This window comes from Fukomys damarensis, unplaced genomic scaffold, assembly GCF_012274545.1.
Source record: "Fukomys damarensis isolate Sample0158 unplaced genomic scaffold, DMR_v1.0_HiC HiC_scaffold_19, whole genome shotgun sequence".
NCBI classification, from domain to species: domain Eukaryota; kingdom Metazoa; phylum Chordata; class Mammalia; order Rodentia; family Bathyergidae; genus Fukomys; species Fukomys damarensis.
Genome location: NW_022900931.1, coordinates 33,437,340 through 33,455,286, shown reverse-complemented (window position 1 = coordinate 33,455,286; position 17,947 = coordinate 33,437,340). Strand labels below are relative to the sequence as shown.

At 43.5% G+C, this 17,947-nt stretch overlaps 2 protein-coding genes across 5 annotated transcripts in view; one reads left to right on the top strand and one right to left on the bottom strand.

Annotated features, from left to right (window-relative positions):
* The window catches only part of Cdc123 (cell division cycle 123), a 59,658-nt gene extending 59,517 nt beyond the window's left edge, over nt 1–141 (bottom strand). The window contains exon 1 of the mRNA XM_033765959.1: nt 35–141. Coding sequence (XP_033621850.1) covers nt 35–141 — 107 coding nt within the window. The remainder of the gene's footprint in view (nt 1–34) is intronic.
* Nucleotides 1–17,916, top strand: part of Nudt5 (nudix hydrolase 5) — an 18,566-nt gene extending 650 nt beyond the window's left edge. The window contains exons 1-10 of one of the 4 annotated variants that reach the window (XM_010621310.3): nt 7–536; nt 5,211–5,318; nt 6,512–6,579; nt 10,320–10,369; nt 11,700–11,807; nt 12,981–13,076; nt 13,679–13,780; nt 14,993–15,001; nt 15,130–15,183; nt 17,587–17,916. In XM_010621310.3, coding sequence (XP_010619612.1) covers nt 5,256–5,318; nt 6,512–6,579; nt 10,320–10,369; nt 11,700–11,807; nt 12,981–13,076; nt 13,679–13,780; nt 14,993–15,001; nt 15,130–15,183; nt 17,587–17,696 — 660 coding nt within the window. In that variant the 5' untranslated portion in view covers nt 7–536; nt 5,211–5,255 and the 3' untranslated portion in view covers nt 17,697–17,916. Of the gene's footprint in view, nt 1–6; nt 537–3,471; nt 3,593–5,210; nt 5,319–6,511; nt 6,580–10,319; nt 10,370–11,699; nt 11,808–12,980; nt 13,077–13,678; nt 13,781–14,992; nt 15,002–15,129; nt 15,184–17,586 lie in introns of those variants that run through there. The other 3 variants (XM_033765639.1, XM_010621311.3, XM_010621309.3) reach the window with 3 other exon arrangements.
* Nucleotides 17,917–17,947: the final 31 nt, after the last annotated feature.

Below are 17,947 nucleotides of genomic sequence, written 5' to 3'. Positions count from 1 at the left end.
GTGTGCGGCGGCTTCCGCGGAGGAGGGAGCTGACCCCTGCGGGAGGGAATTCCGCCAGCTCGGCCCGGCGGTAGCGGGGATGGGGCTGGGGTCGTGCAGCGGAGGTCGACGAGAGAGGACGCTGTCGGCTGCTTTGCGCATCGAGTTGATGTAGTCCAGCCCCGTACAAGTTACCAGCTTCGAAAAACAACCAGATTTTCATTAGCGCTCCCGTGATGAACGAATTCCATTTGCTCTTACAGTACCACTCCCCCCGGTCTCCCCAGTCCACCTAGCATCCTACAAAGTTTCTCTAGAAGAATGAGGTCAGGAGCTACTGAGAAGCGCCTTTGCGACCTGGTGGCGCTTCCTATCCTGACAAGACTCTGGGCACGTCCCAGGCACTTCTGTCTCACAGTTGCACGCAGCAGACACCGCGTTAAAGCTGGTTTGCATTAGATGTAAGGACCCCACCGACTGCAGGCTCCTCTAGAAAGGAGTTCATTAGCAACAACGGGATCCACGTGTATTTGGAGTTAGAAACTTCCCTGCCGAAGGTAATTTTTCTCAGAAATGTTACTGGTGCTGAGTGGCAGCACGCACCTGTAATTCCAGCTGTTCCGGAGGCTGAGGCAAGAGGATCAGAAGGTCGAGGCAAACCTGGGCAGGTTAAAGAGCCCCTGTCTCAAAATAAGTAAACAAATAGGTAAAGACCCGGTACCGCAAAAGGTGGGAGAAGAAGTTACTGGCTAAGTAGTTAATTGGGAGTATTGCTTTAGAGGATGCATTTTCAAAGCAGAGGTAAGTAGATTTTAACCTTGCGGTGTGTGTTCGTGCAGTATGGGCTGTAGTGGCTCATTTGCGGGTACTTCTTTTGGTTTTGGGGGGGTGTCTTGAGACAGAGTCTCACTGTGCAGGCTGGCCTTGAGCTCATATGTAACTCAAGCTAGTTTATGAACTTAGGGCGATCCTCCTGCCTCAGTCTCTTCGGGTGGTGGGATTACAGGTCTGGGCCACCATGCCAGGTTGCGAGTACTACTGAAGTCCAAAAATTAAACAGTCCTTTGTGTTTTGAGGGACAGAAGCAAGATTCCATCCCCTAATACTAGAGAATGGTACTAGTCTAACAGAGCTAAGAGACCTCGCAGTGGTCTTGATAGTGCTGTCCCATTTGTTTTTACTGTAAGCATATTTGGCCTGAAAGTGCAGTATAAACGTTGCAGCTGAAGGAAATACTGTCCCTATGGGGGTGCATCCGGGTAAGGTGTTTTTCTGTAGAAGAGCCAATTACATGGGAAGCTGGTCATGGTGACACTGGACTGTAATCCCAGCACTCAGAAGGCTGCGGCAGGCTTGCCCTGAGGTTGAGGCCAGTGTGGACTACATAACAACCCCCTGTCTCAAAAAACAAAATGAAAAAGAGTTAATTTTAAATTTAAATACTGTACAGGGGAGAAGTTTGACATAGATGTCTTTTATTCAAGCTCTAGAACTGTCTTCAGTGTTTTTTGTTTTTTTAGTATTACTCACAGCTGGATCTAGGTAACTTGTTACACATTCACCCAGAATCCAATAATTTCACATCACAGAACAGGAAATGCTCTTGTATTTGAACAATGCAGCTAAATTAGTGACTTTTTAACCACCCTGTTGATCTTCACTTAGCCATGCAGTGTTTATATTTAAATTTCCCCCATAAGACCCCTACAACAGTGGGAATCATTTTTTTTTCTTATGCATATTTAAAGAGTCAGTAGGCTGGGAATTTAGCTCAGTGTTCCTGACGCCTGCCTCACAAGCACAACATCCTGAGTTCAATCCCTAATACCAAAAAAAAAAAAAAAAAAAAGTCAGTAGTCAAGTGATTGTGAAGAAGAGGATTTATCTCACAGTTCCAAAGCAAAGAATGAAACAGCACATACCCTTTGAATCCATGGTGTGATCAGTCCTTTTAGATTAGTTAATAACTGTCGGGCGGTTTTCTCCACCTGGGCATCAGGCTACCACCACCAACTCAGGGCATCCAGGTGTGACTGCTCTCCCACACCGCCTCTGTTGTCCCGATCTCCTTTAGAACCATCTCCTTCTTGGAAGTGGTTTAGATTTACTTCTTGCCTGGAATTCTATTTTAGGACAGACACTAACTGTCATCTGCAAGGAAGTAGATGTTGTCGCTGTTGTTTTGTCACTGTTACTACCTTCCTGCATGCCTCAGTTATCCCTGGCCTGAACTATCTCAGGAGGTTCCCTCTGGGTGTGGTAACTGTACAGTCTGTAGCCAGTTGACCTTTGCAAGGGTCAGCACAGTTGTTTCATTCTTGCTCAACCAGAATTAATGTGATGATGATGATAAACCATCGGGTAAATGATTAGAAGTCCCCAAGTATGCATAAATTGATGCTTGGCTTTAACAATAAGATTATAAAGTAAGTTATTTCCACCAAAATTGCTATCTCCATTTAATTTCTTTCTCACTGATTTTACAATGACATCATGAAACTGTTCCAGCCACCTGACCCTTTTCTGTCATGGGAGCTGTGTTTATGAGTGGAATTTCTATGTCTGTCTCCAGAGTGGGGGTCAGGCCGGCCTGGGGTCTCACTGTTGCACTGGCTGGGACTGCAGGCCTGTGCCACCACACTGGGCCAATTCTTCCATCTGTTATTTGGATGAGTGTTCCTGATGCTTGTGAAAAGTTTCGTCAAGGAGATAGGTACTGGCCAGTGTGTAATTTACTATGATTTTTGCTGCATTTGCAACCTCCACAAATTGCAGGGATTCAGATATAATAGTTGAATTATGAGCCTGAGTACAGACACTACATCCTGGCTTTGGAGTTCTCAGTTCAACTTTTTGAATCTTAAATTCCACTCAGCTCTTATCCAGCTGGTATTAATACGGAAAAACCCACGTTTGTGAACAATCACTTATCTTCCTGCCCTTTGGTTGTGGGTTGTACCTGTTGCTTAACCCAAAAGTAGCTTTCATAGCCACAGAAACGTGTGGTATCCCTGTCGGGGTTGAGTATTTTACCAGCACATTCAGAGGGGAGGAGACAGGAGCAGGGCGTGGTGGTACATACCTATAATCCCAGCACTTGGGAGGCTGAGGCAGGAGGATCGCTGTGAGTTCGAGACCAGCCTGGGCTACATAATGAGTTCCAGGTCAGTCTCAACTACATAGTGAGACCCTGTCTCAAAACACCAAAAAACAAACAAACAAACAAAAAAACAGAGGGGAGGAGACAGGGATCCAGCCAAGTTTGTGTTCCCTGAAAATGCAAATGTTAAGGTCTGCTACATTTGCTGCAGGGGTTTTGTTTTAGGTTTTTAAGCAAGGTGGAGGAAAAGTTGGGAGCAAAAGAGCTTGCCAGACTTTCATAATTTCTTAACTTTGACCCAGTAGCATTTGTTCTTTATTCATATGGCTCCTTCTAGTTGGAATGCTTTTCCTGTTGTCTGGATCTCTAATCCTATCTCAGTATCAAACTACCTTTTAAATCTTGAAATAGCACTGAGTTGTGTAGGAAAGCTCCTTTTCAGTAGCAGAGACTCGCAGCGTGACACATGGACTAAGTCTCATGTCTTTTTCTTTCTGCAGCGAGACGCTTGTGGTGAGTAGCCCCAGAGTTAGGATTTGGCTTCTGTTTTTTGAAAGAGTGCTAAAAATAACCCCTTTCCTGTTTCAGTACTATTTTTGAAGTGCTGCTACACTTCTGAATCATTTTGGGAATCTTGTAGTAAAGGGTACTGTCTGTATACTTTCACTTGTTGCTACTTAGTTTTTGGTGTTATTCACACTGTCAGTGGATTGCTTCAGAATATGCTCTCTCAGGACTGACTGGCTCCTGTTGTGAGGTCCAGCCTTGTCTGCCACTCTTTTATTTTTAATTATTGGTAATTTATGTCTAGCTTCCCCCCCCCACAGCCCTGGGTAGTTAATATTTTAGCTTTAAAAAAAATTTTTTTTTTTTTTGGTATTGGGGATCGAACTCAGGTCCTTGTGCTTGCAAGGCAGGTGGCCGAACCATTGAGCTAAATCCCCAGCCCAAGCTTAAATATCTTTTAATACAAGGTATTTGAAACTACTGTTTTATAGTTTATTGTGCTGATGAGGTTTGATTTTTGGCCTTTTTGATTGACTGTAACTCAGTTAAAGGAAGATTAGTAGATGAGGAGCTCTCCTTCTGGATAGTACTTTCTTACCCACTTGCAGTGGCCATCCCACTGAAAATGAGAAGAGCTGTAAAGATGCTGTTGTACATAAGGGGACCTAGCAGGTAGTTTAAATGCCTTGAAGTTTTATCCAACTCTAAAGGCACTAGTTTTACCTTAAATTATACAAAAGTGAGAGCACCACCAAAAAATACCAGAATATCTTGATCAGGATTAGTCAGAATATTTTCCCTTTAAAAGTGGTTTTTAAGTTTTATTATTATAGCCAAAGCTATTGAATACAGCTATACTTACTGTTATAAATCATGTGCATTTTTGTGTAATTACTTTGACAAAGTAGAATGGCACCTTACAGTGCCTAAATTGATGCTTTAGGGCCCCTTTGTCCCTAAAGATAGTTACATGGAGGGGTTGGGGACACTCTGCTTTTGTGTCACGTGTTAGGAACGTGTTGCCTGGGTTTCTGGAAATCCAGGTCGAATGCCCTTTTCGTAGGGAAGCGGACTCTTGACTTAATGAACTCAAAAATTGGCTCTGGAGGTCTGGATGTAACCAAGACCATACAGTTTGAGATCTGCATGTTTACCTGGGTGCACACTCTAGGTAACAAGAGGTAGATGAATCTTCCACTAACCCAGGTTGTCAAAACACCGGATTAAGAAAGTACATAAGGGGCCCGGGAATTTAGCTCAGTGATGCCGCCGCCTGCCTGAGTTCGATCCCCAGTACGGGGGGCGGGGGTGTACATGAGGGCCTAGTGCTGTTCAGGAATGGCAAACCATTTAGAGCCTGCTGGGGCACACATGCTGTAGGTTCACCACCGCGGGAAGCACAATAGGAACTAATGAGCGCTGATTCTGACTGAGGTTCTCGCCTGGGTGTTTCTGGGGACCTCTGGATCTCCTTTTCCATCTGGCTGGTTGCCCCAGATGTTCACATGGGAGCAGCAGCTTTGATGGTGAATAAATGTTTTGCCATTTAAGTGCTGTGCACAGCCTATGGACAGTTGCTTGATTCAGAAAAATTTTAGCCTGAACAAATCTCATTATCTTGCAGCGGGACCCTCTCACCTGGGGACTGTAAAGACTAACAAGGTCAGAAATGGAGATCCAAGAGCCAACAGATTCTTCTCAGAATACCAAACAGTCTATTATTTCAGAGGAGGTATGACTTGTTTTTCACTTTCCTTGCCCTTCTCTGCATAGATCTGAATTTAAAAGAAGCATGTAGGCTGTTTGTTTATTATTTCAGGTGATTGTTTTTCTTTCGTTCTTAACAGTTTTTAAACCCTACTCCCATTTTAAGGTTCAGGCACTTCTTTCTTCGGGTGAGAATGGTAGCATATCCTTCTTAGCCATATGTTGTCAGGAAATTAGATGGTAAGTAGATTTTGGCTCTTGATAAGACAAATTCTTAATTCCTATTAAAAGGTTCCCTGGCTAGAGAAATGAATGTGTGAGTTTTAAGACTTTGTGACTTCATATTTAGTTCTGTTTGTGGTCCCAATGTGTATAACAAGATCATCAAAACTTAAACTGTTGATTGTAGTCCAAATTACACTGAGCACTAGAGCTACTGTCTGTCTTGTATGTTATGCAATTTAGATTTTTAAAAGTCTCTTCTTGCAGGAACCATTGCAAAGGATAAATTTTAAATCCTTCTGGGACTGTGACCTTGACACCTTCCTGGAATTCTTTTTGCTTTACTATCTTTCCATGTTGTCTGTAAACAGATCTGCTAATAGTTATTAGAAGTGAAAGGATAGTGAGGAAAAGGCTCCTGCTTTAAGTACACGGTGAAACTTCCCTGTCATTTCAGTACAGTGCAGTGTCTAGGTGGGACAGTCCCGGGTGCCTTCTCAGACTGTGGGAAGTCCAGTCGGGGACATTGACAGTGTTCACCGCTGGTGAATTTTTGCATACTCAGTGCATCTCTGTGGCTAGCGTCCAGACCAGGGAGCAGAGCGTTAGGAGCACCCCAGAGCACCCCGTCCCCTGGGACTCCCGCCCATTTGCCCTGTACTCCCAACAACCCAAGAGTTTGCATTTATTTACTTTTTTGTGCTGGAGACTGGACCCTGGGCCTCATGCACACTGACCACGTGCTCTACCACTGCGCTAATCCCCAGCACCCTTCTTAGTTTTTAAAGATCATTATTTCTTTTCACCTCTCAGTACTACTTCAGAAATTCCAAAAGAAAAACAACTTTCAACACTTACTCTGAACTGAGAACTTGCCCACAAATTATTGGAGGGACTACATATATAAAATATAAAAGAAAAAAATAATGCCCTTTTAGATTAAAAAAACCAATGTGATTTGAAAGTTTCTCAACTTACTATCTGATCTCCTTTTAGTTAATTTCAGAAGGAAAATGGGTCAAGCTTGAAAAAACAACTTACATGGATCCTACTGGTAAAACTAGGTAAACTTTTTCCCCCCTCTTGTAAAATGAGTATTTGGGTTCTTTGGGTATCTGTTGGTGATTGACATAAACTTTGATGTTTTTCTCATTGTAAACTGTTTTTTAATTGAACAGTCTAAAAATTTTTCCCATTGTTAGAATGTTTGAATTGGTCATCTCTGAATAAAATGGGTTGTAAATTTGTTAAAATAACTAATTAGGAGTCTATTCTCAGATAAGTGTAAACCTAAAACTTTGGGTCAAGCCTAATTTGAGGTAAGTAGAATAATTAATAGTATGTGTTGCTTCTTTTAAGTTAAGCCAATCTTAGGGCCCGGGATTTAGCTCCGCAGTTTGGTGGCCTGCCTTGCAAGCGCAAGGACCCAAGTTCGATCCCCGGTAAAACAAAAGGGTGGGGGTGCTCTAAGTTAAGCCAATCTTAATCTCTAAGAACTAAAGAGGAAAAGGTGTTGCTGCAAAACTCAGATGGTTACACCTTGTTCATGCAAATGTAAATTGGAAAAACATCTTTTTTGTGAACCATATTTCACTATATATATCAGTAGCCATAAAAACACCTCTTGACCTAATAAACCCACTTCTGAGACTGTGCTAAGAAAATGATCTATTGTTTGGTATTAGATATATGCATGGAAAATGTTCATTAAAAAATGTAAAAGTCAGCAACCTAAACATCTTACAAAGGGGAGCTAGGGCTGCCGGTGTAGCTCTGTGGTAGAGCACTCACCAAGCATGTGTGAGGCCCTGCGTTCCATCCCCAGCTCTGGGGAAAAACTGGGGAACTAATTGTTATGTTTGAAGAGATCTAGCAAAGTGGGAAAAGTTAGGATGTTGATAGTAAAATAGAAAATAGTTTATATACTTCGTAAAACTGCCAATGTGTAAGAAAAGCCTAGAATAAAAACAAGAATAGGGAAAGGGCAGCTGTGTAACTTTTGTCTTCCACACTTCCTGCCTAGCAGTTTTTTGGTATTATAAATCAAGGGGGAGGAGTATTAAAATATTTAGTTTCTGTGTAATACAATAAGAAAACAGAAACATGGAAACTAAGTTTATTGTACAATTTACATGATTCAGATTCATTTAAAAATAACTTTGTAAGTGATCAAATAAGAGGCAGGTTTCTCTGTGGACAGATGTGTTTGTCATTAAGGTGAAAATATATGGTCTCGCCGGTAATTTAAACAGCTTTTGATTTTAGCTGCTACACTAGCAAAAGCCTTAGTGAGCGCGGTGCTGGAGGGCCACAGACAGGAGCTAAGTCAGCACTTCGTGATCCTCAGCACCACAGGAGACCGATGCGACTTAGAGCACTTCACATGTGAGCGAGTCTGAGCACAGAAGTGGATGCGAGAGCAGGCACAGGGGCCGAACCCGCCACAGAGAGGTGGCGAGGCCCAAGCCCTGGGGAGCACAGTGCACTCATGTCTTTGTGTTTGTGCCAATACACAGATACTGAAGCCCCATGTGGAGTGATACAGTTTGGTTTTCTTTTTCCGATAAATTGAAGTTTATACCATAACGTGGCCCTCAACTCTGTTTAGCTTAGGGCATATGTGTTGGTCTGTGCCAACTTATCTCCTCACTAGTCACCTTCCCCTCCAGCGTCCGTCCGTCGGGAATGTGCATCAGAACCGTTTGAGATTGTTTTTCAGGGTACTAGTGCACCGATCTCTCTGCAGAGCCTGCACTAGTTTGGGAGGAGGCGCTGAGGTCTCCACCAGAGTGCTGTGCTTATGCAGCCTCCGCCCGTCCACGCGTGCGTCTTCCTCTTGACCTCTGACGAGGCCTCCTGCAAAGCATTGATGTGTCAGAGCAGAATGTCAGGCTTTGGAGAATGAATCTCTGCTTTCTAGTAGTCTGTTGTTTCAATTTATAAAACTGTGTTCTTTATCACCTACAGAGAATCCTTTGTTCTGCTGTCTTGTTGGTGGAAGAAAGAATGTGGAGTTAGTTTTAGAAGTGTGAAAATGCAGGGTGGTCAAGCTCGCCAGTCAAGACAGTGCTGAGCCTTCGTGCCTTGTTACCGGTCTGGCTCATGTGTTGGTGGACTAGAGAGGGAAGAGCAAACCAGGCTTTCCTGTAACAGAAGACACTGGAGAGCAGAGTCCATTAAACGGAAGCGGGGTTCTAAAGTAGAAGAGATTTCTGAGTTAGTGTGCTCTTCTGAGACAGTGTGGCATGCTTAACCCCTAAGGTTCACAGGCAGAAAACATCTCCCGGAGGTTGTAGCTTGGGGTTTAGCAGAGAGGCAAGCAGAGACTAAGATGTTCTCACATAACAATAGCCAAATGCACATCTCTGTGAGTCCCTTTAAGATTGTTGGATTTAGTGAGGCCCTGTCTCAAATTAAAAAGGGCTGGGGATGTAGCTCAGTGGGTAGGCCCTGCGTTCAGTCCCCAGTACCCCAAAAAGAAAAAGATAGTTGGCGCTCTCGCAGGAAATTCTTGTTCTTCTGTTTCTCATGAATGCATTTATATTTTATTGCTCGTACCTTATGGCTCTTTACTGCTTCTTTTCTTCATTTTAACCACTGTAATGATGCTACTCTTTTTGTTTCCCTTATTCCTAGTGTATTTGGGATGGGACCATCAGTGCTTTTCCCAGTGCTGTCTTCAGTCTTTAGGACTAACCTTAAGAGGCAGCAGAGAGAGCTATGCCAAAAGGTGTTTTGTCTCTTGCAGTCTGTATCATTTACTCATCAGAAAGTGCTTGTTGGTTGGCTTCTGGCTACTAACAGGAATGTTGGGCTGCTGTGAGCTGTCATAGTGTCCTGTTTGATTTTGATAGGTTCATTGTACACCTGGCCCTTTAGCATTGGCTACAGTGCTGAAAGATGTATACAGTTTTACAGATAAACTAAGTATTGAAAAACCTTTCAGGAAATGGGCAAGGTCCAAAGCTTAGGGTGAGAGAACACAGATGACGCAGAGGCCTTGTCCACACGGCACCTCTTATAACTCTTGGGCTGGGTGCAGTGTTGACTCCTTTCTTATCCCAGGCCCCATTGCCACTACTTACTCAACATCCTTTAGAAGAGATCCTGAAGTCGTTTGCTTCTCCACCCCTGTCTTTTACCACAGCGTCCTCCACCTCCAGGATGAGAGGAGAAATGGGTCGTTTCCCGTTATGCCCTCTCCCTTTAAATGCTGTGATTCTCTACATGGCTGTTCCTGTGAGAGGGACAACAGCGCAGATGTTACCAAAAGCAAAGTAGGAAAGAGCCAGAAACAAACCACTGACAAGTAAAGCCACAAAAGGGAAGCAGTTGCTGTTACTACCTCACTTTTTCCTCTGGAGACCACTTCTGCCCCCTTAGATAAGACCTAACTCATGCAAAGTGGAGCAGTCACCTGAACTGAATAATTCCTCGCTTACTAAATAGGAATGTTTTGCTTTCCTAAGTTGCATAGTTTAAGCCACATGAACCAGAAGACCTACCTATCTCAGTGGTCTCAGGGGTCACGTCCTGCATGGTGTCTTTGGTTCCCAGCTGACGTGTTTGAGAAAGTGGCAGCCCCAGCGCTCAGCAGGCTTCCTGTGCAGGTGGCTCCCAAGGGTTAGGTGTAAAGTGGCACCCATTTTCTTCGGTGACTTCAGATCTGTATTGTCATGGTCTTCTTGACCAGTATTAGTACTTTTGCATGCATTGCATTTGTGAAGTTCTGGTTGGATGCAGAAAACCTGAGAACATTCTCCTCTTCAGCACTAATGAGTTGTTTTCTTCTCTGCCTGAACAGAACTTGGGAAACCGTGAAGCGTACAACCAGGAGGGGGCAGTCTGCTGACGGTAGGATAGCAGAGACCTCCTGTGCTGGGTGCTCACAGGCGGGATGATGGGAGGGTATTAAAGGGCCCCGAGGCTGCTGAGCACAGCTGTCTTTGCTTTTAACCTTTTCTTTGTAAATTGGTTTTTGCAGTGCTGAAGCTTCCTTTGTAAGTAACCTCTGGCCACCGTGCCAAAGCTCAGAGCATTGTTTTTAAAAAGATGCACTATTTAGCCCAACAAACTGATATCATTTGAGGGCCACACAGGGTCTGTGTGTGTGAAGACTGCTAGACTCATAACTCTGTTCAAAGGATCTGGGAGAGAGAGCCTTAAAATATAACACAGCCCATGGGCTGGGGATTTGGCTCAGTGATTCCGCCACCTGCCTTACAAGCGCAGGGGCCACAGTTCAATCCCCAGTACCAAAAAAAAAAAGAGGCTCAGCTGCATGCGGCACCGCTTGCACCCCAGGTGATGACGAAGGGGAGCAGGAGAAAGCCGTCCCCTCAGCTCGCTGTCCCTTCAGCTCACCCTCCCTCCCTGGCAGGGGTGGTTTGACTGCGGAGCCCTCAGGTGCAACCCTGGCAGGCACATGCGGGTGAGGAAGTGAAGCTCGGCCTTCCGGGCTTTACCGTTGTTTTCCCTTTGGTTGCTGGAAGCAAAGAGCAGCTTGGCTGTTCTGAGCCAGTGCGGACGTGTCCTTCCTGGGCGGTGGGTCTTTTCCAGCAACCAGCAGCGTTTGTTTCCATTAAAGCTGCATGATGTGAAAGAATACGTCATCCACTTAAACTGTAAAAGTCAGTTTGGTTAGCCCGTGCAGGAAACACTCAAATTGGCTTACTGCTTAAAGGACATTAGCTTCCCCCATGATCCAGCTGCTGCTGGCAAGAAATGGTTCTGTGCAGAACTTGGTAGAGGCTGAAATTTCATGCCCCTGGTCCCACGTGGAGTGTCTGGTCTCAGTTTCAATTTTAGTTTTTTTAGAAACTTGTGACTGGGTATGGTGGCTCATGCCCATAGTCCCAGCTACTTGGAGGCTGAGGCAGAAGAATGAGTTGAAGGCCAGCCAGGGCAATGCAGCAAGATGCTACCCTTTTCTTTCTCAAAAGAAAAATCACAACTAAAATGAGCTTTTTATTTAGAAAAATAATTCAAACATAGAAGTGTAATTTTTTTTAAATGAAAATAGTTTCCAAAGCTAACTGCCAACACTGTTAACTGCTTATTGCTTAATGGTGTTCAGAGTAGATGTGAGTTTCTTGCCCTCTGGGGGTTTAGTTGGATTGCTGTAAACAAATTGGAAGTCTGGCCCGCCTTCCTTAGCCCCCTTGCTCTGGTTTTCTGGTGACAGGCATAGCGGTCATCCCGGTGCTGCAGAGGACTCTGCACTACGAGTGCATCGTGCTGGTGAAGCAGTTCCGGCCACCGGTGGGCGGCTACTGCCTGGAGTTCCCTGCAGGTGAGCAGCCAGGAGCAGGCATTGCGTTACCTCTCAGGCTCTGTCGGTTTGAGCCACAGCAAAGCCTGAGAATTGCGGTGCTTACATCTTTGACCGTTTTCATCTGACTATAAAACTGTGGCTGTCAGTAAAACAAGATCATTCCCTTCGTGAGGCATGGGACTCTTCCCACCTCGCCCCGCTGACCTCTGCAGCACTGCCCAGCTTCTCCAGGAAGAGCTGCTCTCCTTAACTTGTCAGCGTATTCACTTTCACTAGTGTCTGACCCGGAAAGAAGTTATAATGCTGGGTAGGTCAGGCTCTTAACTCCAAAGCCATCTGTAGAAAAGACTCTTTGACCCGCTGTATAGACAGGCCAAGGAAATTCTCAGTTTCAAATCGAGTATCTTTCTTTAGTCACAGTAAAGAAATGACCCAGGATTGAAAGCCGGGTGTTACCGGGATCGTCCTGCTCTTTATCAGCCTGACACAATTTCCTAGCTCAGTATAGAGCGCTCTCACTGTGTGGACAAACCGGGTCTGACCCCTGCAGTGAGGGGAAAGCCCAGCCCACGGTAACGATGTTAACTTCTTTTCTCATTTACTTGCCATCTAACTAAAGAAATGAGTAACACTGAAAGTCACTGAATAGCCTGCGTTTCCCATTTTCTTTACATTGTTTTATTCCATTCAGGAAAAAGAATCAGAGTTGCTTTTCTCCTGCACTGACTCTATCTGCTGTGCACAGTGGTCATTGTGGTTACCTAACAAGTCCACTCCCTGTGCCATCCATTCCCACTGGCCTCTTACTACCAGGCCTCCACATTTTCCTATGAGGAAAACAGTCAAGATTGATAGAACTGTCACCACCTTACATGTAAGAAAACAGAAAAGGATGATCATTTCTGTGCTATTGTCACATAGCCAGCTTTAAAAGCCTAAGGCTGCTATCAAGTGCCTTTTCCTCACAAATGCTAACACTGTTGAGATCTAAATAGTGAGAAATGGAAGATACCTATCAGATCCTAATCTGCCAGGGGTCTTATTATTTTGCCTTTTCATCTTTAGACTATAAAAGTTCTAAACCTCAGTCAGCTTTCGCTGTAAGACCACTTTTCCCAAGGTTCAGCAGCAGCTGTGTTAGGAAAATGTGCCAGTCATAGAAAAGTGAGCTTGTCCTTTCCTGCCTGACAGGTCTCATCGATGACAATGAGAGCCCAGAAGCAGCTGCGCTTCGGGAGCTGGAGGAAGAAACTGGCTATAAAGGCGATATTGCTGAATGTTCCCCAGGTTTGTGCCTCTTTCCCAATACACAGGCTGTGGCACAGGCTCTTGAAAGTTAACCAAGCAGTAAATTCATCTAGGCATAAAGGGATTGATCATGTGAGTGGTCTTCCACTGGTAGAATTGAGGTGGATTTATTTTATGTAACTTTATAAAAGTTGATCACCAGCTGTGCAACTCTTCTGAGGAGAGCAAGTTGGAATGAGAGGGACCTGAAGTGGTGAATGATGAAACCAAGTTTCCTTTCAGAATTTCCCACGTCCTAAACTTTGTTACTTAGCTCATCCGCATGCTGCAGTCCTCACTGGAAGCTTTTTTGCTGCTGGGATGTCTTTTTTTTTGGGGGGGGGCTTGTAGATACCATCTAACCCCTCAGACGCACAAACTGGACTCAAGCTCTGCGAAGAGTTTGGGAACCTGGCATGTGTATGCTCTCCTGTCCGTACTACCACACACACTGACTGCACAGAATAGCTGTCGTTTTCCTCCATCATTTCTGCATCAACTGAGCCCTGTGTCATCCTCCTGAGACATTTAGGTAGTGAGATACAAAAGGGACTGACACGTCCAACTGTTTTCTTAGGATGGATCGTTGCTTCTTTCCATAGTTGTTTGCATGGACCCGGGTTTGTCAAACTGTACCACTCACATCGTGACAGTTACAATCAATGGAGATGATGCAGAAAATGTGAGACCTAAGCCAAAGCCAGGTAAGTGCATTGGTTTCACTGAGAGCACTTGAGTTGGAATAAACATCCCACAATTTTATTGAGTTACACATTTCAGTATTGTTTGTATGAGGGTTATTCCACTTAGTGATACGAGCTAGAAGCCTAGATACAATGAGAAGCTTCAGAGTCACCTGGCTCTCTCTTCCTGTGCATTGTAAGGGTGGCATAAGTCATTGTTAAAGAACAGTTAACAATTATTCCTTATGGACTTTGATATTTTTTAGAGAATCTGTTAGGATATTCTTTGCTCTTAGCAAGTTGGGATTCAAAAGCGTGAGTGTGTTTTTTTTTTTTGGTATTTGGGCTCGCAGTCAGGCGCAGCGCCTCTGAGCTGAATCTCCAGCCCTTGAGTGTCTTTTTCAATTCCATGTCATCTCTCCCAACCCTTAACGGGTATTTATCTATATACAAGAATAAATCATGCATGAGTGGTAATTCTTTCATTTCTTACCCTCTTTAGTGGTTATTATGTTTCAGTATTCCATTACAGCTCATTTTAAATGCTTAATTTTTAAATTGTGAATATGCATGTGACATGTGGTGGGAGAGTTTGGCAATTCCTTAAAAAGTTAAATACAGAACTACTTCATGATCCAGCATCTGCACTCCTAATTATACCCCCCCACCCCGTGAGAGCCCACTCAGATACTTACACAGCACTTTGTGAGCAAAGCAAGAATGGGTGAAAGGTCCGGCTACAGATGTGGTACGTGCAGTGCCCAGGAGGGAGTCCCTGAGCCCTAAGTCAGAGTGAGGCACGCTACAGCATGGGTGGGCCTTGGAAACACTGTGCCAAGTGAAATAAGCCAGGCACAGAGGGCAAGTGGTTTGTGATTCCACTTACATGACATAAGCAAAACAGACCTGTTCATAGACAGAACAGAGCAGAGATTACCCGGAATGAGAACTTCATTGGGTTCCAAGCTTCTGTTTGGAATGACGAAAGAGTTACAAGATTAATGGTGAATATTATTTAATGTCACTGAATTGCAACAGATATCTATATTAAGAAATACATATATATTGCAGAATAGTAACTTTGTGCTGTTGGACTTTGTTCTCCTATGAGATGAATTACTAAAACTCAGCTCTCTGCTAAATTCGTAGTTGTTTGATACGTTTTATGTTACAGTCTTGCCAGGTTTCCCACTCCAGACTTGCTAAGGGCGCTCTCCTTCTGTTCATTTTCAGGGGATGGAGGTATGTTACTCAACTGCCGCTGGCTGGGCATGCACAGCTTAACATGGTGGTAATGGCAACAGATGCTGTGGGTTATTGGGTAGGCTTGTGTTTTCAGCTCTGTTTTCACTTGTACTTTGTTTGTTTAGAATTTGTGGAAGTAATTTCTTTACCAAAGAATGACCTGCTGAATAGACTTGATGGTAAGCATTCTCCAGATTATTACTCCATCTTTCCTATTTTCCCCGGTCTCACATCCCCAGCAGTTGGGACATTAAATTCCTTTTCTTGGGCCAGGTATTTAGCTCAGTGGCACCGCACCTGCCCAAGTGCAAGGTCCTGAGTTCGATCCCCGATACCAAAAAAAAAAAAATTCCTTTTCTTTATCTCGTCAGTGTTGAGTACCTAAAACTATGTCAAACTGAAGTTGGCCAATACTAGGTAGCATATAGTTCACAAATATGAGCAAAATATTCTGTCAAGTAAAATCTTTCAGTAGGAGCTATTTTTCTCTCATTTTTTTTCTGTTATTTCCTGCTGAATAGCTAAACTGATTCTATACTTTAAAATTTTAATCCATAGAGTGCAAAAGTGTAAGTAGATATCTCTTAGATTTTCTTCAACTGTACTGTTGGATAGTTCTTTGTGGAACGTGTGCGTTTAGGAGGATTTAACAGAATTATTTCATAAAGTATTTTAAATAAATACTGTATAATGTGTGATAAGCTGATGTAATGCATGAAACTAGCTGTGTGACCCTTACAAACCACTAGACATAGAGTTGCTCTGTCTTAGCCAGCCCATCTCACAGGAATTTTGTAAAAAAGTCCTGCTGTGTACAGAGATGTTCTTTGATACAGCTTCATGAGGAGATACTGTTAATGGAGGTGTTAATGCCCTTCCAGGGCACCTCTGTGCTGGCTGCATGGATCCCCATTTGCTCATTTATAGAGAAGCAGAACATGTTCATAATGTGAATATTTTATTCACACCTAATTTGTTTTTAAATAATTTTTAAATCAACTTGAAGCATTGCTTGATCTGAAACTTTGAGAGCAGTTCTTATTTTTGTCCATGACTGCTGTGGCTTAATGTTATTTCATAAACTGAGCCCTTTATGTTGACATGTCTGTATTTTTTGTTTGAAGAGTAGATGTCTTTCAAAAGCTGCAGTGATTTCAGATTCCCAGAGAGCCTGTTCCTACTTTACCTTTTAAAAATACTTGACCTACCCCACAAGCACAAGGTCCCAAGTTCAACCCCCGGTACAAAAAAAAAAAAGAAAACTTGACCTAAAAAAAAAGACCACCTGAAGATCTCAAAGCCATACTTAAAAATGGTAAGAGATATAGTAACCTATGGGACATTTATTCAGAGAAATATATGAGGATTACAGGGAGTACCACTCAGATCTGACAGGTCTGATGGGCTTGGCTGGGATTTGACACTCAGCTTAATCTTACTAGCTATGACTTGAGCAGGTCTTAGCCTAAGTTTTAAAAAATAAAACAAAACCGGAACAGTAGCCCTGCTGTTGAGAGGAATGAGCAGAATTAAATGGGATAATTTAGACAGATATGTGCCATGGGTGTTACATACCATGTAGTTTTACTTTTTATCTAAGCAGAATATCCTTTTTCTAATCTTTCTTTTTTTTCTCCTACCATAACTTCCCTATTGGTCTTAGAAGTGGAGAGAATACCAGGAAGGATAAAGGAATGTTTGCCTAGTTTTAGTAGAGTCAAGATACAGCAAATAATTTATTCAAGAAGGAAAATTTGAGACTGTAAGCAGAGCGTGTTAAGATCATGCCACACAAGAGTATAGCATTCAGCTTCTGCCAGCCCCCAGCCATACACAGGCAATGAGGGTGTTGCGTCCTCCTTCAAGGATTATACTGGCTCAGCTTGTTTTCAAGTAAGTGGCCAGGAGGGGCTGGGATGTAGCTCAGTGGCGCCGTGCCTGCCTGGCAAGTGCAAGGTCCTGAGTTCGATCCCCGGTACTGGAAAAAAATTAAAAAAACAAGCACCAGATCAACAGCCAAAGTGACAGCCTCCCTCACACTGACACGGAACATCTAAGGTCTGCAGTGATTCCAAATCCCTTTCTTGGTAGTGTCCTTCCAGCATACCCTTGGTACACCCTAACATGAACATAGTTCAGCTTGCAAGGAGGAAATGTGTCCCCTCTAGTGGTGGACACACCGCCATGAATGAGATACTGTATAATCATCACCTTAGTATTTTGGAATAGTTTGCCCTGCCTGAACTATAAGTGAATTGTAACAGAACTATAAACTTAACAGCTTGTGTGTAAAATCATTATCCCTGCTGTGCTTGTCTCGTGCTGGGAACGTGATCCTGCTTTTCTCTCCTTTATTCCTTTTGTTGTTCTTGTGTTTTTTGAGACAAGGTCTTGCTGTGCAGTTTAGACTGGCCTTGACTTTGGGGTGATCCTCCTGCCTCAGCCACTCAAGTGTTCCTTATCCTTCCTTTGGAGTGAGGTCTTTGCACACATCACCAGAATCTCACATAGGGACTCCCATGTAATAAGTGACTCCACTCCTTAAGTGCTGATTGACTTGTGATACTGTTTGCTTCCTGTAGCTCTGGTAGCGGAAGAACATCTTACAGTGGATGCCAGAGTCTACTCCTATGCTCTGGCACTGAAACATGCGACCACGAAGCCATTTGAAGTGCCCTTCCTGAAATTTTAAGGCCAGAGAGAACACTGGCCATGTTTTTGTAAATGAGACTACCAGGCCTTCTTCACAAAGACTGTATTCAACTTAATGTAGGCTTGAAATTAGCTTTTTCATAAAATAAAAGCAGCTCAGAATGCATGTGGTGGTATGGAGTTATAATTACAGGTAGGCTGTAACCTTCATGAACTACACTTTAGGTATTAGTGATAAAACCATAAATACGGGTATTTTTACTGCGATTTTTTTTTTTTTTTTTTTACCCT